Source organism: Camelina sativa, chromosome 13 (assembly GCF_030686135.1).
Source record: "Camelina sativa cultivar CO46 ecotype springtype chromosome 13, ASM3068613v1".
NCBI classification, from domain to species: Eukaryota; Viridiplantae; Streptophyta; class Magnoliopsida; order Brassicales; family Brassicaceae; genus Camelina; species Camelina sativa.
Window position 1 is genome coordinate 1,230,895 of NC_141892.1, and position 18,792 is coordinate 1,249,686.

Sequence of the window (18,792 nt, forward strand, 5' to 3'; positions counted from 1 at the left end):
ATAATCAAACGTTTGGTTTGGTGGAAGTATCAACGCTGTTTCCTTTGTATGAGCATCTCTTACTTTATTATATTGAATCTGAAAGTGCATGCATCTACAATAATTAATCAATACTTAGCATATATCTACAATGTTCCAAGTTTTAAACCTATATATCAATGAGATATCTCATGTCTCTCTATATATGTGTAATCATATATATCAAACGCATTTTCTGTTGCTCTCGATCAAATATTTCTTTTTCTTATACTACATATACTCCTCATATTCCTCTATTATTTTATAAAATCTTATATATGTGATGTTTTATTTTGTTTAGTATGATCCTTTCGCAGAAATGGCCGAGACATCAATCATATATAGGCATGTCACCGTCTTTCACTCAGATCAAAACTCTGTGTAAATTTATTATGTGTGTCAGTGTGTGTTCTCTAAAATGTTCGGTGCCGCAATAGTCCGAATATGTTAAAAACATTGATAGGTTTCTATTTTTAAACCAAGATCGACTTTAATTTACATGAGAGAGACTAGACTTCAAAATATTTTCTTATAATTCAATGAGATGTGCGTTGAATGAGTGTATGTACCAGTCGTGCATGAGCATGGAGGAAAGCTACAAATCAAGCGACACGATCCAAGTTTAAGATACATACGGAGACATATTGTCTCACAATAAGTCAAAAGTCACAAACTTTTTTAATTGGACCAATATTTTTTTGTTTCAATAATTCATAATGTATCTAATAAATAGGTTGGTGTTTATATTTTAGCTATTATTGAGTCCCTCTAACATAAATTGTATTGGGACATGCTTATTTTTGGCTCTGCCCATATCTCTTCAATATATCTCGTCGGTTCACATGAATAGCCGTATACGTACCAATACAACAATTGATAAACAATACTACACGTCTACGTATATACTAATATATCCAAACATCAGATACGGTTATATTACTGATATAGATATCTTGTCTGTTTCCTTATTATCTTCGTATGTTTTCTTCCTCCGCGAAGCTTCTCAAAGAAATAAGATTCGCAAAAATCTTGCAAGTTGCCATTACAAAAGAAAAGAATAAAAAAAAAAAAAAAAAACAGGAAGAAGGTATACATCAAATTAGTGAAACGTGCATTCAAATAATTAAGTATTTAAATTTTTCAATCAATAAGGGGTATAAGTAATAAACATGTGTTCTATAAACTTAAAAATAAGAAACTACGTGGACATTTCTACACCAAATCACCCATATTTACATAATTACATACAAAAAACCTATTTATGCTACCTTTGTACAAGAAAAAATATTAAGTGTACCTTGCTCATATCTTAAATTCAGTGTCAAATATTTATCTTTCTAGTTACAAATATTAACGTCAAACAACAAGATAGATATTTGTATAGGTTTTATATTTTTTAATCGTATGCTTACAAATCACAATGTAGGCTTATTGAAACGAACAAAACAAAACAAAAAAAACAGCAAATTAATCGTGGAGAAAAAAGAGACGAAAACGCGAAAGAAAAAGAATCCAATGAAGGAAACGGGCCACGTCACCAAACCGCGAATTATGGACGTCCATAACAAGCGGCTGAACAAAACGCCGACCCTTATTTGGCACGTGTCGGTATGTGGGTGAAAGGTACGCACGTGTGTCGGGACGCACACGAAGCTTATCCTTAGTTTTATTTTATGTGACGGTGCTCTCTCACTAACCCAAGAGTGAATAAACAAAAAAAATTAATGGACCCCAATTTGATTCTCTAATATTCATGAATCGATGTTATTGTCTCATGTCTTATAAGATAGAAGTAAGTACTAGTACTATTTAATCAATTACTTCACTTTATTATGACAAACTGTACTTATTATATACTACTATAACTAACTTCAAATTTAAAATTAGATGGTATAACCGTAATAAAAGAATCATTAGATTTTACCACGCATCAGAATATTTTACTCAGTACGAAAACGTGACTTATCGCGCTGATTTTTTAATATATAGTCAAGAGTTTCTAAAACTTGGTACAAAGTAGAACATATTGACATTTTGAGTTATGAATATTAATTTTATTATGGCACGATTTGACATGCTTTTCACTGGAAAAAAAAAATCAGTAACGAAGAATAAAATTTGAATGGTCATAATTAAACGAGATAGCCTCATTTAACATGTTCCATTGCCACTCATTATCCATAACACCCAAAAAAAAAAGCATGTTCTACTGCGAGTACAAGTACAATTTGGATTGGACTTTAATTACCCGGCCGGTCAATACCTAACAAAAATACAACTAAATTATTCATGTGATTAGACTAATAATTGAGAACCCAAAGTATCTTAAGAAAAATAAATTACGTTGGGCAAAAGAATAACAATATAAAATTGGGTATGTCCTTAGTTTGTCTTGACATGCGAAAACAAGAAGAATATTGAGAAGCTACTTACGTACCAAACACCAACCACTAGAAGCGCCAACCTTACCTAAATACAAAGGTGATTACATTCATAACCAATTAATTAGTTCTTAAGATAAACTTAAAATCTAATGTTTATTATGTTCATTATATATCTCTTTTGTAAAGTTGTCGGGATTTTACTACCTGACTTGTCTTAGTTTCAAACCTTAATTAGTAGCTAGAGTCGTGTAATAACAATCCATATAGTTCCCTACCACTCCGATCATTGCACATATATTTTATATTTAACATATAAATATCTAGGCATTTTAGTCTACGTGTATATATATACACAACAGTCACAGGGATGTACATATTTATTTACATATAGAATATTTTTAAACATCCGACCAAAAAAAAAATAGAATCTTTTTAAACAATTTTGCGTTTGAGTTGCCTCATATTCACTTGGTTTAACTGTACAATTGGAGTAGCATATATCATAAAGTTTTTTCAGAAGGAAAAAATTATAGTACCCTCGAAATGTCATTATATATCATAGTGTAGAAGTTTTTTTTGTTTTTTTTACTTGTATTGTAAATTGTAATAATGTCAGTATACTTTTTATTGCATTTATACAAACACTGGTATAATTAATGAAAAGTTGCTTTCTAGTAAGTGTCTCAATCATAGAACTGTCTTTTTCTATGCCAGTTAAGCACAATAATTAGGATTTTTTTTTGTTAAATGACATTATAAATGTTTTGGGTATACCAAAATACATATAATTATTATAACATATATATAGTATAATGTTTCTCCCATACTGACTAATCATTTCAAGTTTGATTATCATATATCCCCCAAAAAAAAAACTTGTGACCGTGACCCAATCAAAAAGTTGATCATCACGCCACCAATAAAGATGTAGTGGCTGAGGTTCAACACATTTTTATGTTCTTTCGTACGTTAATCATAGAAAGTAATTGATGTTAACATTTCTTGAACACTGTCATGGAACATACTTTGCCTTCCATTTTATCGCTAGACTACAAGCATGCGATTGGTTACATTATCATGAATAGTAAATATCTAAAAAATTGTAATATATTCTTGCAAAACACAATGAACAGATTGTCAAGTCTATCTAAGAATCGTCAAATGACAATGGAAACTCATGTGATGTCACAAAATGTCAAAAAAAAACAAACCAATTATTATGGAACACCTTATAAATATTAATTTGGTATTTTTATTTATTACAAAACTCACTTTTTTGGGTGGCTGTATAAACATTAGGAATCGCTTTTGAGCAGACGATCGTTAGTTTTCATCATTATCCACAACATCTTTAGTTTCTACTGATGAATTTCTATATAAACAAAGTATTTAGACGCAAATACTATCCGAAATTACGACATATGTGAAAAATCAAATGTTTTTAATCATATAGAACGTCTAAAATGTTTAACAATAAATAATTAAAAAAATCGTAACGACAATACTTCTAACTCAAAGCTGGACCCATGAAACAAATGTCAAACTACTACTATTACAATGAAGTGATAGATTTTTTCAAATATTTATGACAAAATTCATATCTGCCTAGGATACTCTCAACTTGTATATAGTTTTACGGAATGGGAATTCGCTTATCTCAGATTTTCTTGGGTAATTAAACGTGTTAATTACAACAGTTTTATGTTTATTCATGCGAATCTAAAAGACCATTATGAAAAGCTGGACCTTTTCACGCAAACCCAATGGCTCCATACAGTAAAATCTTAACTTTTAATACTAAGAAAAGAATTTTAACTTTAGAATATACATTTAAAAATACAAGAAAAAAGTATTGAACTGCAGAAATTTTGAATGCCATTGTTATTATTTTTTTACTTCTTTTGCATTGCTATGAAAGTTACGGAACAGTATAAAGAGAACAAAAAATATAATTCTGCAAAGCTGTCTGATTGGAATACAAATGTAGATAGAATTACACAAGAATTTTGCTATTGCGTTATTCCATTCAAAGATTCTGAATCAATCAAACCAAAGTTTTAATTATCTGTATATTATTTTCTAAAAATAACCAAACATCTTTTTGAAATACATCATATTATTTTAACTTTTGACCTACACAAGTTTTCAATTTGAAAAAAAAAAACAGAGAAGAAAAAAATCGTCCAAATAAATTCGATTTTATTAGAGAGAAAAGAGAAACCCCACCCCCCGCCACCACTAGCTAGAGAAGCAGAAAGTGATTGAAGGAAATAAAGGAAGGCACGCGTTGCTCTGACCTTAATATATATCTGGGAACTATATGAGGAAATAATTGTAATCAACTTTATTAAAATTACCATTCTCAGAAACACAATCATATAATTACTTCTTTTCAAAAGACAGAAGTTTACGAAAAGTTTTTTAATTTTTTCTTTCATTTTAAATTAAAGTTGATGTGTCTGTGAAAGAGTAACCAATCAAAATGAAAATATGAAAGCTAGTATAAAATGCTCGTACCGTGTCCCTTTTTTTTTCTGGCCAATCTCTACGCACGACACGAGGAGCACTGTAAAAATCACAATTTTTAAAGTTATTTTTGCTGTTGCTACGTACTTTTCCAATTGTAAAAGTTTGAATTCCCTTTTCAAAAAATCGTTTCGTGTATATGAGGCTAAAACATACTAACTATTTATCCCTTATTCTGTATGTTGAAGTTCATATGTATGTAAGTGTAACGTTACACTAATAGTTTTTTTTTTTTTTTTTTTTTAATCCGATACCGTTTTATATATATGGAGAAATTGTTTTCTTTTACAAGTTACTGGAAGCAATAAACAAACGATTTGGGAAGCAGTTAGGACTGAAAGGCAGAGTGGAGGTTATGACGGTTGGAAGTTAGAGAACCAGTGGTGGAGATAAGTATCATTGATGTCTGAGGGTAGCAATGCGGAAGAAGCTCTATCCAATCCTGTGAGTTTTCGTCTCATCAGTAGTTGGATATCTTTTCTTACCCTTGTCCCTGAGAGAATAGTTGCAGAGTGAAGCCGTGCATTCCTTTGAGCCCAGATGTTGTATAAAAGCGCTTGGAACAACAGTTTGCAAATTGCATTAAGCTTCCTATTTGTGGTAGGAGACTTAATCCAATTTAAACAACCAGTGAAGGTAGATGGTAAGTTCGGTTGAAGAGGAGCGAAGAAATCCAACCATAGTACAGAGTAGACAAGAAGAGGGCACTTGTAGATTCCAACTCCTCAGTCTATCCCTTGTGGTTAGCCTGCCTAGCACAGTTAACCAAGCCATAAACGCCATCTTCGGTATGTTTTCCTTGAACCATATCTGAGTGTGCCAAGAGACTGCAGGGCCCATAGGATGCAGTTTCCTCCAAGTAAGCGCTGAATTGAAGGAACCTCCGGGTTGATCTTGTGTGAGCTTCCATCTATAGATGTCAGCCCCTTCTGGATCATTTGGTGGATTAATATTGAGCAAACAAGCTCTGACTAATTGAATAGTTGGGTTCCTTCCCCGGGATATCGCCCATTCTCCGTTAGAAACAGCCTCAATCACCTTAAAGTGGAGTCCTATACCTGAAAGTCGCGGCCCCAAATCTCCAATTACATCAATAAGAGGTCCTAGCCCTGTCCAGTTATCATGCCAGAAAAGAGCTCCAGTTCCTGAAACAAGCTCACAATGAATAAAGGATCTGGCTAGTTCCCTCAACTTTACCAACCTTCTCCAAATCCAACTCCCTGTGGTCCTGAAATCTGAAGTCCAGAAACTCCTTCCTCTTATCAAGTATTTTTTGATCCACGATACCCTTAGAGAACCAGCCTGAGAGAAGATTAACCAAATTAGCTTAAGACCGAAAATCTTGTTCCAGTCTATCAGCCTTTTAAGTCCCAGGCCTCCTGACGATTTCGGAGAGCAAACTATCTCCCAAGAGACCTTGGCTCCTCGAGCTGAATCTGACACTCCCTTCCACAAAAATGAACTGCAAATACGCTCCAACTCTTCTAGACATTTGTTGGGGAGAAGGAAGATTGAATTCCAGAAGTTTATGGTGCTGTTAATGACTGATTTAAGCAATTGCAGTCTACCTGCAAACGAGAGATGCCTATGAGTCCAGCCCGAAAGTCTTCCTTTAACTTTATAATTGAGCGGTTGATAATCAGTCGGAGAGAGCTTCTGAGTAATCAGTGGAACTCCCAAGTAACGTACAGGTAAGGCTCCATGTGATAATCCTTGCCGAGAAGCTATTCCACTGATGTCATTTCTGTCATTTCCATCGAGGAACAGACATGATTTAGCGAGATTGACTCCTAGTCCAGATATTAACTTAAAATTCTCTAGTACATCAAGAATTGCAGCCAGGAAGGATTTTGTGCCATCGAAGAAGACTAGAAGGTCATCTGCGAAGCTGAGATGTGTAATGAGAGGATCAACACAGAGAGGATGAGGCTTGAAACTGTTTTGAACAGCAGCAATATCCAGCTTCTTTGATAAGATGTCCATGACTAGAGTGAACAAGGGTGCAGAGACAGAATCTCCTTGTCTTAGACCCTTCTTGCCTTGGAAGTACCCTACTAGCTCTCCATTTAGTGCAACCGAAAAGGAAGGAGAAGAGAAACAAGTTGTCAACCACCCCATAAACACCTCTGGTAGGTCATAGGCTTTGAGGATGTTAATGAGGAACTCCCAGTCGATGTTGTCAAAAGCCTTTGATATATCAATTTGGAGGCATCCTCTTGTAACATGCCCATTTTTGTTGAAATCAGTGACTAGCTCCGCTGCTAAAAGAACATTCTCACATAGTAACCTCCCCTTTATAAATGCACATTGATTCCTCTGAACTGCCAGGTTGGTGAAAAGCTTGAGCCTCTTGGCAAGTATACGAGATATGACCTTATATATTGTGTTGCAGCAAGACACTGGTCTAAACTCACCCAGTTTCTCTGAGGTCACCTTTTTTGGTATTAGAGCCAATATGGTGGTATTTACCTGCTTCAGAAGTTTACCAGTGATGAAGAACTCCCTTACCGCCTCAATTACACAAGGTCCTACCCTCTCCCATCCATTTATAAAGAAATCTGCGGTAAATCCGTCAGGTCCAAGCGCCTTGTTCCTTGGCAGAGAGAAGAGAGTTGTAGTGATCTCCTCCGCAGAAGTAATTGCTCGCAGCTTGGTCCCCAAATCTTCATCGCATCTGAAAGGGGTTAGAGCTTTGATTTCCTCCACTGATAGAGGTTGAACTGAATCATTTTTTGTGCCTGGGAGCTTTTTATAATAGTCCTCTATCATGACCTTAAGTTGTGCCTTGTCTAAAATCCTTTCATTGTTGTCATTCATAAGAGAGCAAATCCTGTTCCTCGCTTGATGAGCTTTAACTGACTTGTGGAAAAAACTCGTGTTAGAGTCCCCCTCCGCATACCATCTTATTCTTGACTTCTGTTTCAGGAAAGACTCCTCTGCCGTCGAGTAAAATAGCCATTGTTTCCTGAGCTCCTTCTCCTCCAGGAATAAAGCCTGAGTTGGTGATGACAGAATAAGGTTTTGCACACTAGTGAGTCTATCATGGGCTTCTGCAGTTCTTGCCTGGATGTTGCTAAAACTTCTTCTGTTTAGTGACTTGCACCCCATCTTGACCGCCTTTAGCCTTTGACATAAAGCAAACATAGCTGATCCTCTCATAACCTCCTGAGACCAAGCAGTACCCAATAAATTTTCATAATCTGGATGCGTGGTAAAAAATGTGTATAATTTGAATGGTATGAGTCGTCTTTCAAAGTCCGAAGAGAGGGTGACAAGAATGGGAGAGTGGTCTGATCCACCTGGCGCATCGAACAAGGCGTTTGATTGCGGGAACTCTGCTCCCCATGCTTCATTTGCAAGAACTCTATCCAGTTTGCGAGTAATTGGATTGGATCCTTGCCCATTGTACCAAGTATGATCGGCGCCTCTGCTAGTCAACTCCACTAACTCACAGTTGTCAATACAATTCTGAAATTCAGCCATACCTTGAAGTGGTAGAGTGTAAGGATAGAGAGAGTAGTGGTCATGTGCATGGAGGATTTGGTTGAAATCACCGAGTATAATCCAAGGATGGTTTTGCTGAGTGCTATAATGGTGCCATTCATCCAACGACTCCCACAATTCACGTCGTTTAGTTAAGTTATTCCTGGCATAGATAAAGGTGACCGAGTATGATTGGTTTGTCGAAGGATCAAACACTCCACACATAACTGCCTGCTCCGTCCTCTTATAGATTAATAGAGGGATCCCAAATAATCCATATTCTTCCATTCCTTGCTTGAGTAGAATAATTGATGTCATACCTCCACCCTGGGAAAGTATTTGACATTATGAAGTCCGCATTTTCTTCCTGGACATGTGTTTCCAAAATGCCTCCTAACAGAGGTCTTTTAGACAGTACCCAACTTTTGAGCTCTTGCTGTCTTTGAGTGGTATTTAGCCCACGTATATTATAACAAAAAATCGTACCCATCATCGACGGTGTGCAAAAGGTTGAAAGCTAAGCTTTCAAGGATGATGGTTGGGACGACCCCTGACTGGTGGTCGTCCACTGCTGGCGTTCTTCCCACTCTTAGGAGCTTTCCCTGATCTTTGATCCTTCACAAGCTTTGCTTTGACTTGATTAGATTCCAGGTATTTTGAGGGTCCAGCCTTACTTTCCTCTGCCTTCCCTCCCGCTCTGCTCTTCGAGGGAAGATCTTTAACTGAGTTGTCATCTTTCTTATGTGCCGCTCCTTTCTTCTTGGGAGATTTTGATCTGCGTGTTACAATCTTCCATTCATTGGGAGGCTCAGCTGGAGGTGAATCTATGTAGACATGAGTTGACTGAGCAATAGGCAAGGATTTACTCCGAGACAGGAATGCAGGAACCTCTGTCTCGACTGCATTTGGTGGCGGTGTTCCTTTATCTGTCCCCTTAGTTTTCTCCACATGAATCTTAGGAGCTAACTCCGTTCCAATACTAGTGGGGTATTGGAAGTATTTTGATCTTTCAGCTCAATGATTGGTGACTTGCTGCTGATTAATGGTGCAGTAGGACAACGATGGTATAAATGCCCAAACTCTCCACAGTAATCGCACTTGGGAGGCAGACGAGGATATTCAACCCAAATCCTAACCTCATTTCCATCATCATCCTCTACGAGCACAGATTGAGGGAGAACCTTTTTGAGCAATATCTCAACTTTTATTCTCGTGTCCACTGAGAGAGGAGGAAGCTGATGTTTCTCCGTGTGTAGTGGCTCTCCTATTCCCGATGCTATTGTGCTTAAGCCCGGAAGCGAGTAAAGCTGAGGCGGGACGTCCTTTAGAATTACCCATATTGGAAGTGAAACTAGTTTGACTGGAATGAGCGATGTTGTTGGAGACTAAGCCGTTACCGTGAATAAGCAAAAAGCCACCAATGTGAAAAAGCATCGATGTAATGTCAAAAAGCAAATCCTTTATTAATCCATAGTTACATCAATGTAATGTTAAAAAGCAAACCCTTTATTAATCCATCTAAAGGCTTATCATATTATTATTCATCTCTGAAAGAGGATATGTAAGTTTTTTTGCTACCATAGTCCTCCTGCAACCCCCAAGAAAACAACCGTCAATCTTAATTTCATTAATTCATGTGCAGTTTCTGTATCTCATTCTCATCTTATATTTCAATTCTTTTAGACTAGTCATGTGGTAACTTTTGAACACAACATTTACATTGATGAAGCAAAAACAAATGAATTAACAAAAAAAAAACAACGACTGGGGTTTAATTAAGGACCCTCATCTCATATGAAACTGGTGAGAAAAAGGGTCGTCAAACAAAAAGTAGATGCAGTCAAAATGCAGTTCCTACAATAAATTGGGCATGCGTGTTTCTCTGTTTTGTCGTTTTCTGTTTCATTTTTCTCACGAGTGTTTTTGTTTTTCATTTGTTTGTATTTTTTTTAACTCTTTACCTCTTTGAGATCGTCAACGCTTTTGTCCTTTGGAGGAAAAAAAGAATAGTTTTCACAGAAATGTGAAAAATGAAAACAACTATTCGATGCTATTATTGAAATAAGCGCTCGTTTAAGAGGATTTTTGAACTTTTCTACTTCTGTAATATATATGGACATCAAGTAACTCACCCAAAATTTGAATAAGAGACCATTGTTGAGTTTAAATTTTATTATAAATGACTTAAATATTAATTATTTTATGGGCATGGAAAAATGTTCCTTAAATATTAATTATTTTGAGTGATGATTTAGCAAAACAAACGTTCATCTTAAATTATGTTTTAAAATGTAGATTTCTTATTTGTTTTTCTTATTAAATTTATAAAAAAAGAAGTATATTTTCTTTGTAAGTGTGTATATTACAATATCAATAAGTTTATTGTAGTAATTGATATTATGAAATTGTTCTTAAAGAACATCAATTAACATGAAACATATTACGCGTACTGTATTAAGAAAGAGCAATATTTACAGTCAAGGGGACCAATTAGATTAAAGAAATATTATTATTTTTGTTTCCCTTTGGAAATAACATTGAGGTTGTCCTACGAATTTTAAAATTATTTTTTATATTGTTTGTGTGCTCTTAAATCACCCATTCTTACTTTGAGGTTTTGTCTACTGAATTTAAAATTATTTTTTTTATTTTGTTGTTGTACTCTTTATTTAATCACACATTACAAAAAAAAAAAAAAAATAGACTAACCAAAACAAAATTAATACTAGTATACAATTATTTTTGTTTCTTCCTCTCCTACCTACAACTATTTTACTTAGCCCCTTGCCTCGATCTTTTAAAACCATCAACATTTTTGAATCACCACCATCAACATCTCTCTCTCTCTCTCTTCTCCTTCTCTCTATCTGACTCCAGAAACTTTCACTTTAATTACAAAATTGAAAACTTTTGAATAAACTCACGAGAAAGTTCTGTGTTCTTTTTTTGGTGTTCTTGTTCTGTTTCTTGTTCTTGGAATTTTGATACAATGGCGTCTCAGAGACATTTAAAAGATCTTCTTGAAGAAGATCAAGAGCCGTTTCAGCTTCAGAGTTACATCTCAGACCGGCGTTGCCAAATCAATCGTCCGGTAACGCATTTACAGGTCAAGAAACGCAGACCTATCTCTCAAAACGCTGGTGGACTTCCCTCGCGTTTCTGCCGCAACGCTTGTTTCTTCTCTCTACGTGATTCTCCCGACCCGAAGAAGTCACCACTCTTTGAACTCAAGTCGCCGAACCGTAGCCAAAACGCGATCTTCGTCAACATACCTGCGAGAACCGCGTCGATACTACTAGAAGCTGCGGTTAGGATACAGAAACAGAGCTCGGAAGGGTCTAAAACAAGAACGCGAAACGCAGGAAACGCGTTCGGGATATTTGGTTCAGTTTTAAAGAAGCTAACGCACAGAAAGAAATGCGAAATCAACAACGGTAAAGACGGTGGACGCGTTTCCTCTTCGGTGAAAGATATGTTGAGATGGGAATCTCCGGTTGTTCGTAAAATAGTCACAAGAAAATCCAAACGCAAAGAAGAAGAAGAAAACGTTTCCTCACAAACGCATAAAACCGCGTCTGAAACGCAGTTCTCGCGGAGGTCTAGTAGTAGTGGCGTTTGGTCAGAGAGTGTTACCAACGGAGAGAGATCTTGGGACGTTGATTTCGAAATGTCGGTTACCTCAAGCAGCAGCAGATCTAACGGTTCAAATGAGTTTGCGATGATGATGAACGGTCAAGATTTTGCCGAGGATAAACGTTATTGTGAAAGCCCGTTTCATTTTGTTCTCCAAACAATGCCTTCAAACGGCGGTTTCAGAACGCCAAATTTCACATCACCTGCGGCTTCTCCACGCCACGATTGTCTTGAGGTTTGTCTCTTTCTTCAATTAATTATTTAATAATGATTACGTTTTTTTTGTTTGGTAGAGTTTATTTAATAATGATTACATTATTATTCGTTAGTTAGAAATCGAAAAAAGAAAAGTCAGAAGAAACAATTGATGAACATTTTTTTTTTGGTAGAAAAAATAATTGATGAACATAATAATAACTGGATGGTAATACAAATTTGAAAATACAAATATGTTTCCAAAAATGGTAATTAGTGACTTTTTAGTTTGTTTGAATTAGCTGCAAAGTAAATAAAGTTTAAAGTAAATGACAAAAACACCCCGCGAACTCATGGTTTGGTAGTTTTCGAAGATGCAAAAACAGTTGAAGACAAATGTAAATTTCGTCTTTTCGAAAATTAACTCAGCCTTTTGTGTTGTTGAAAACAAAGTTGATCTCTTGTCTCTGACATGCAAATCTCTCTTTCTTGTTTTTGTGTTTTTTTTTTTTTTTGGTTTTCGTCTACCAAAAGAATTATTAAGCAATAGAGTCCAAAGTCTTTTGTCTTGTGTATTTCCCATCAATCAAAAAACAATCAGTAGAATTAAGCACATAATCTCAAAAGTTATCTAAAGTACTTAATTTTGTATTAAGCAGATGAAAAAAGAGAGTTATGAAGTAGATAAGCTAAAGAAACTAGAAATGGAGGAAGAAGAAGAAGAAGAAGATAAAGAACAGTGCAGCCCAGTATCAGTTTTGGACCCTCCATTTCAGGACGATGACGAAGACATTCACATGGATGACAATAACATCCCTTCCAGCTTCAGATCTGTACAAAGTACGTTTTCGAACCACTCTTTTGTCTCAAATTTTTCAGCTTCTCATTTAATTTTCCCACCTTACCAAACTATTGGTTGATTTCTCCTTAAATGGTTATATAAAAAACTCTTCTTGTACGATTTTATGATTTCGAGGAAAAAAAAAAAAAAAGAACAGTAACGTGTTCGTGCACCAATAGTGTTTGTTATTATTGAATTTGTCTGATTGTCTCAGTGACGTTTACATCACAGTGTTTTGCTAAAGTGTCTCACTGACATTTTTGGTTTTTAAAATCTTGTGACTAGTTCTATTAGATTTGGGAAAGTTCACATTTTTTGTGTGTATAGTTCCTTTTTGTTATATTGGTACATTTCCTATTCTCATATTTTGTAAATAATTTGTAGGTCAAGTTAGGGTGTTTACGCCTAATTTTAGACTAATGTTTAATTATTGGATCTGGATTTACAGAAGCAAAGCATCTGCTACTACAGAAGCTTTGTAGATTCGAGCAACTGGCGGGTTTGGATCCCATGGAACTCGAGAAAAGAATGTCAGAGCAAGAGGAAGAGGAGGAGGAAGAAGATATGAAAAGTCTTTATTACCATTGTGAGATTATAACACAGAGAGTTCTAAAAACGTACTTTGAAGACATGAGTGAAGTTCCCGAAGGCATAGAAGCATTGATCTCGGACCTCGCAGCAGAGGAATTACAAAACGACATTGTTTTGCTTGACGATGAAGCTGTAGCCAAAAGGGTATGCGAGAGATTGAGATCTTGGAGAGATGTGGAGTCAAACACAATTGATATGATGGTCGAACATGATTTCAGAACAGAGAGTTTAGGATTATGGAGATCAAAGAACGACGCAGAAGTTGCAGAGACGGTTTTGGATATAGAGTTTGAGATTTTCGAGGATTTGGTTGAAGAATTGTCACAAGACATTGGCGGCGGAGATCGATGATTCGGTATTAGATTCCGTCGCAAGTAATGACAAACTAACCTGCGTTGTTTAGATGGATCATGGATGGTGGTGGGGGGGGTGGGGGGGGGGGAGTGTATGTAAAAGTTTTGCTTGATGAGAGAGTATTCAGATTTTTTGTAATTTTCTTATGCGTAACTGAGAAATTCATAGGATCAGTGAAGTTCTCTAAACTCTCTGTGAGTCGGGTTCTCTGATTCAGTGTAGCTTGTAGTTGACAATTAGATAAAAATTTGGATACAAAACGATTTTTATTTCAACATTGATTATTTACTTTTTTAGTTTTAACCTAAATAAATATGGTAAAGTGGGTGCAAAGCAAATCCGTTATGGGCCAATAAAATGCACTGGCCTGTTTGACCTATAAGGCCCAAGAGCTGACGTTCGATGGTGTTTTCCTCTCTTTGTATACCCAAGAAGCTCAAAGAGATGTATGTGTATAACTCGATATCTGCTCTAAGAAACTATTTTCATATACCAGAAAAAAAAAAAAAAAAAAAAAAAAGAAGAAGAAGACCATTTATTGAGTGAGCCAATATAACCAATGATAATACTATTATTACATCCATGACAGGAATTTCAGATCGATGTCGAAAGTAATACGTGTGGTCCAATGTTGTCAGATTAAAAACTTCAACTAATTGTCAAGCATGGAGAGATCTTTCACTAGATGAACAAAATTTTATTATTATTTACAAAGAACTAATAAAACTTTGATACTAGAAATTTACAATATGAGAACATGAATTGATTTGTATATCTTTTACATGTTTCTTTATGATTCATGATTCGCACTAATTCAGTGATATATATTTGCCTGGATCCAGGCATTAGAGAGAAGACGTCTTTATTACTCTTTTGTAAAAAATTTAAATTTAATTAATTAGTCAAAAGGTGTCTTTAATCAACTATAGTTCTCATGTTTAAAATACTACATAATCTTTATGAAAAAGACATCTCCACTATTATTTTCCTCTTTCGTCGTTGACACCTCGGTTAACGTTTCCCTTTTTCCTGAATAAAAAGTTCATACGAATCGAGTTCACTCCGAGTTTCCACTTCAAAGACAAAAAAAACAAAAAAAAAAAGAGTCACGATTAATATTAGCTACTTATTTGTTAGGTTTGAGAACACACACTCACAAAAAAAAACGGTCATGTAGCATTGGTTTATGGTTGTACTGCTCAAGCGTTGCTATGTTGTTGTAATTATAAGTTAACTAACAAATAATTGGATAATTTTATGATATTTAGTGATGAAGATATTTGGTTAATAATTTAATATAAGAGATTACCCGTGAATATGGGTCACGGTCTATCATTCTCTTACGGTCCCCCGCCACCACAACAAAAATCAAAATATATTTCATCTCTAATAATTAATCGACCAACCTTTGAATTGATTCCATAAGCTAGCTTATTCCCACGATATATACAGTCAGTCGTTTAATTTTTAGTTTACTATATGAGCTATGACGTGAAATGAAGAATTGAATCAACATCTCCCCAAAACTCAACCAAGTTAAATTCTTTTCTTTCAGAAAATTTGATCTTACTATATCAGTCTCAGACAGAAACCTAGCTTCTTCCATTTTTTCGCATCATCCAAACGACGCTTTGCCTATTACTCAAATTTAAAGTGTTATATTTCTTGCAATTTATTGTACGTGGAAAGTCTCTTGCATTTAGTTTTAGTTTGTTTCTTGATTACTTTCTTGTAAAGCGAAGCTATAGGGAACCACTTCATCTCTTCGTGTTACTTCTTTTACTACAAGTCTTTGCCACTAGTCTATGATATTTGGTGACAAAAAAATGGTAAAGTTCAGACATCAATCAAAATCGGGATATCATTAATCATCTATACATTTTGAATTCTCCATTTGATTTATCGAACAAATATTCATATACAGAATTATTTTAAATAACTATGCTTTATAAGAGAATTAGATAGTGTTTGTTCTATTAACAAATCTTGAGAAGATCTATAAAAGGAAAACAAAATTCAAAAAGGCAATGAAAAAGAAGGGTATGCTTTAATTTGCACAAATATTATTACATACTGTTAAACTAAAATTCAAATAAATAAGATAGCTTTCTCCTTTTTTTTTTTTTATTATTTCAACGTTTTACCTTTTGAAATCGGCATTACCCCTTTCAACCAGATTCACTTTTCTAGTCATATAGAACTTCTTTACCTAATTCTCAAGGTCGATGTTAATGGCAGACCCTATTTGATCTTATTGTTTATACATAATTAAAAAAAAAAACTTATTTTGATGACAAAATTTCAAGTACTCAAGATTACAAGTTAAATCTAATGGATATATACGACGGATGGTAGAAATTTCACAATTTCCTTTTTTTAGGTAAACCATTTTCGCATACACTATTATAAGTGCATGGGTTTTGGACTAGTGTGAGTTCCCATTTACTTATACTGTATATGTTTATTATTCTAATTAATTTTTATTCCCATAACCATAAATACAAAAAAAAAATTCTCATACAATATATCCATTGTCAAAATCTTCGTTTCACATTATGCAATACTGGACGTCTCTTTAGTCTTTACCTATATTGTTAACAGGTAACAGCTATATCTTAATCTATTTGTTTTTTTTTTTTTTGAACAAACAATCTATTTGATAAAAAGACAAACTTTATTCTGAAATCACACGTATGATTTAAGAAAACACGATATGTGAGTAAGTACCACGGAAATTAAATGGAACGATTGGACCTACAAATCAGCATATGTAAGTACAATACAAATAGGAGATTATATACTCAATGAGTGTGAAAGTATGTAATATCACTCAACTTGATACCAAATTGTGTATATAATCTATACTTTCAGGGTTCCCAAATGCATGCATCCGTCGTTTCAAACCTTCCATCAACATGGGCCTTCGCACTATAAAACCTTTCTTTTTACCTTTCCTCCTTGATTTTATTTCTTGAAAATCATTCTGATAAGAAAAGCCAAAACTAAATATTAAGGAAAAAAGGCAAAAATATCAAAATCCAGCTGGTTGGTGTGACCCCACATTCTTATCGACATCCATCAATGTACCCCTCTTATCAAACATCGATTATAAGCCTTCAATTTGTATGTGTCTTTCCAAAATTTGTAGTATTCCAGTCGATTATACGCGTATACAACACATGATTCAGATTTAAGTTGTAATATGTTATAATTGAAATAACACTTTACAATGACATATAAACCATGAAAGTTGTCAAATATCCGTGATGTATAAAATGCCTCTGTAAAGTGTTATTTTGATTTTTAATAGTAACATATAATATAATATTTGGGGAATGGTTGTCATAATCGCGCCATGATTTACGACGTGTGCATCGAAAGAAGTAAGAGATTAGGCCATTCGATTGCTGAAGGCTGCATCACCTGATATGCGTATTTTATTGTGTAATTGATTCCGACGCACACATATACTGAGGTTAGTTTGAAAATAAGAAAAATATATTAATAATTTTCCGAATTCATGATAAGTAAAACCTATCTGAATGTAACAAGGAAATTGGTCTTCTACTTTACGCAACAGCTTTTCGTTGCAGCTATCTCTTCACGTAACTCTCTTTTTGTTTTTTTTTACATTCATATAACTCAATTTTAGCTATCCCTTAATATAATTTTTGAAATGATATTTAGATTAAATATATATATATATATATATTTATATATATATAATACCTCTTCGTATACTTAAAAGTGTTCTTATTCTACTAGCAACCAATCCTAAATAAATATAGAAACTGTTAGATAGCAGTAATGGTGGAAATTAAAAAACACTGTGTCTGTACATATGAACACACGTATATAGATATGTGTACATTGCATGGACTCGAACGTCTACCTACGTGAAAAGCAAGTCATCAGGTCTGACCACTCTGAGTTTCAGACACTCTCATTAATATTTTTCCTCTTTAATTATATATTTTTAATGTTTTTAAAAAAGATTTTAAGAATTACTTTTGCTTCTCTTTGGTTTTCTTTAATATATTTTGTCGGGATTAAGACAAAAGACTGAGTGAGCAAGACTGAGATTCTTCTGTTCAGCATGTTTCCCTTATTAAGGACTCTCTTCTTCTCTTACAGTTACTATACACTGTCCATGATTTCATCACTCTCTACGTACTCTGCTTTTACTTCCATATTTTTTTTTTTGGTATTTCTGTAATATTAAGAATTGATTGCGCATCTCTCTTTCCACACCAGTTAACACCTCGCTATATATATATATATATATATATATATATATATATATATATATCTTTAGGCAGTTGGAAAATAAAATGTGACTGTACATATATGTTGCTTTTGTTTGTCCTTTCAAAGAAATAATTACATCTTCACTTTAGGAGTATATCTTATAAAATAAATCCGAATGATCATTACGTGTTTGTCGGCATCTAGCTACCTCATGTCAAAAATTAATTAAGTAACATTAGCGACTGATTGTTTGGAAATAAAACCTCTCTATATTCATGATATTTTGCACCGTGGTCCACAACTTTTGTGAGAAGAATGTCTTTCAGTTTTAAAAATTCAAAGTTTAAAACGATATGATTGCTGACGAATATAATAAATTGATTCATACACAACTATGGAAAGATAGATATTGTTAACAAATTAAAAAGATAGATCTTCAATGATAGAACAAAAATATATTATAAAAAAACAGATCATGGTTGAGGCAACTTTCCCTTTTTTCAATAAAAACCAAAGGTT

General features: G+C 34.4%; 1 protein-coding gene across 1 annotated transcript; it reads left to right on the top strand.

The window, feature by feature from the left end:
- Window positions 1-11,111: 11,111 nt before the first annotated feature.
- LOC104734391 (uncharacterized) lies at window positions 11,112-14,300 on the top strand. The gene is made up of 3 exons (XM_010453958.3): window positions 11,112-12,279; window positions 12,899-13,079; window positions 13,529-14,300. The coding sequence occupies exons 1-3, from the start codon at window positions 11,401-11,403 to the stop codon at window positions 14,020-14,022; spliced, it is 1,554 nt and encodes a 517-aa protein (XP_010452260.1). The 5' UTR covers window positions 11,112-11,400; the 3' UTR covers window positions 14,023-14,300.
- The last annotated feature ends 4,492 nt before the right edge of the window (window positions 14,301-18,792 follow it).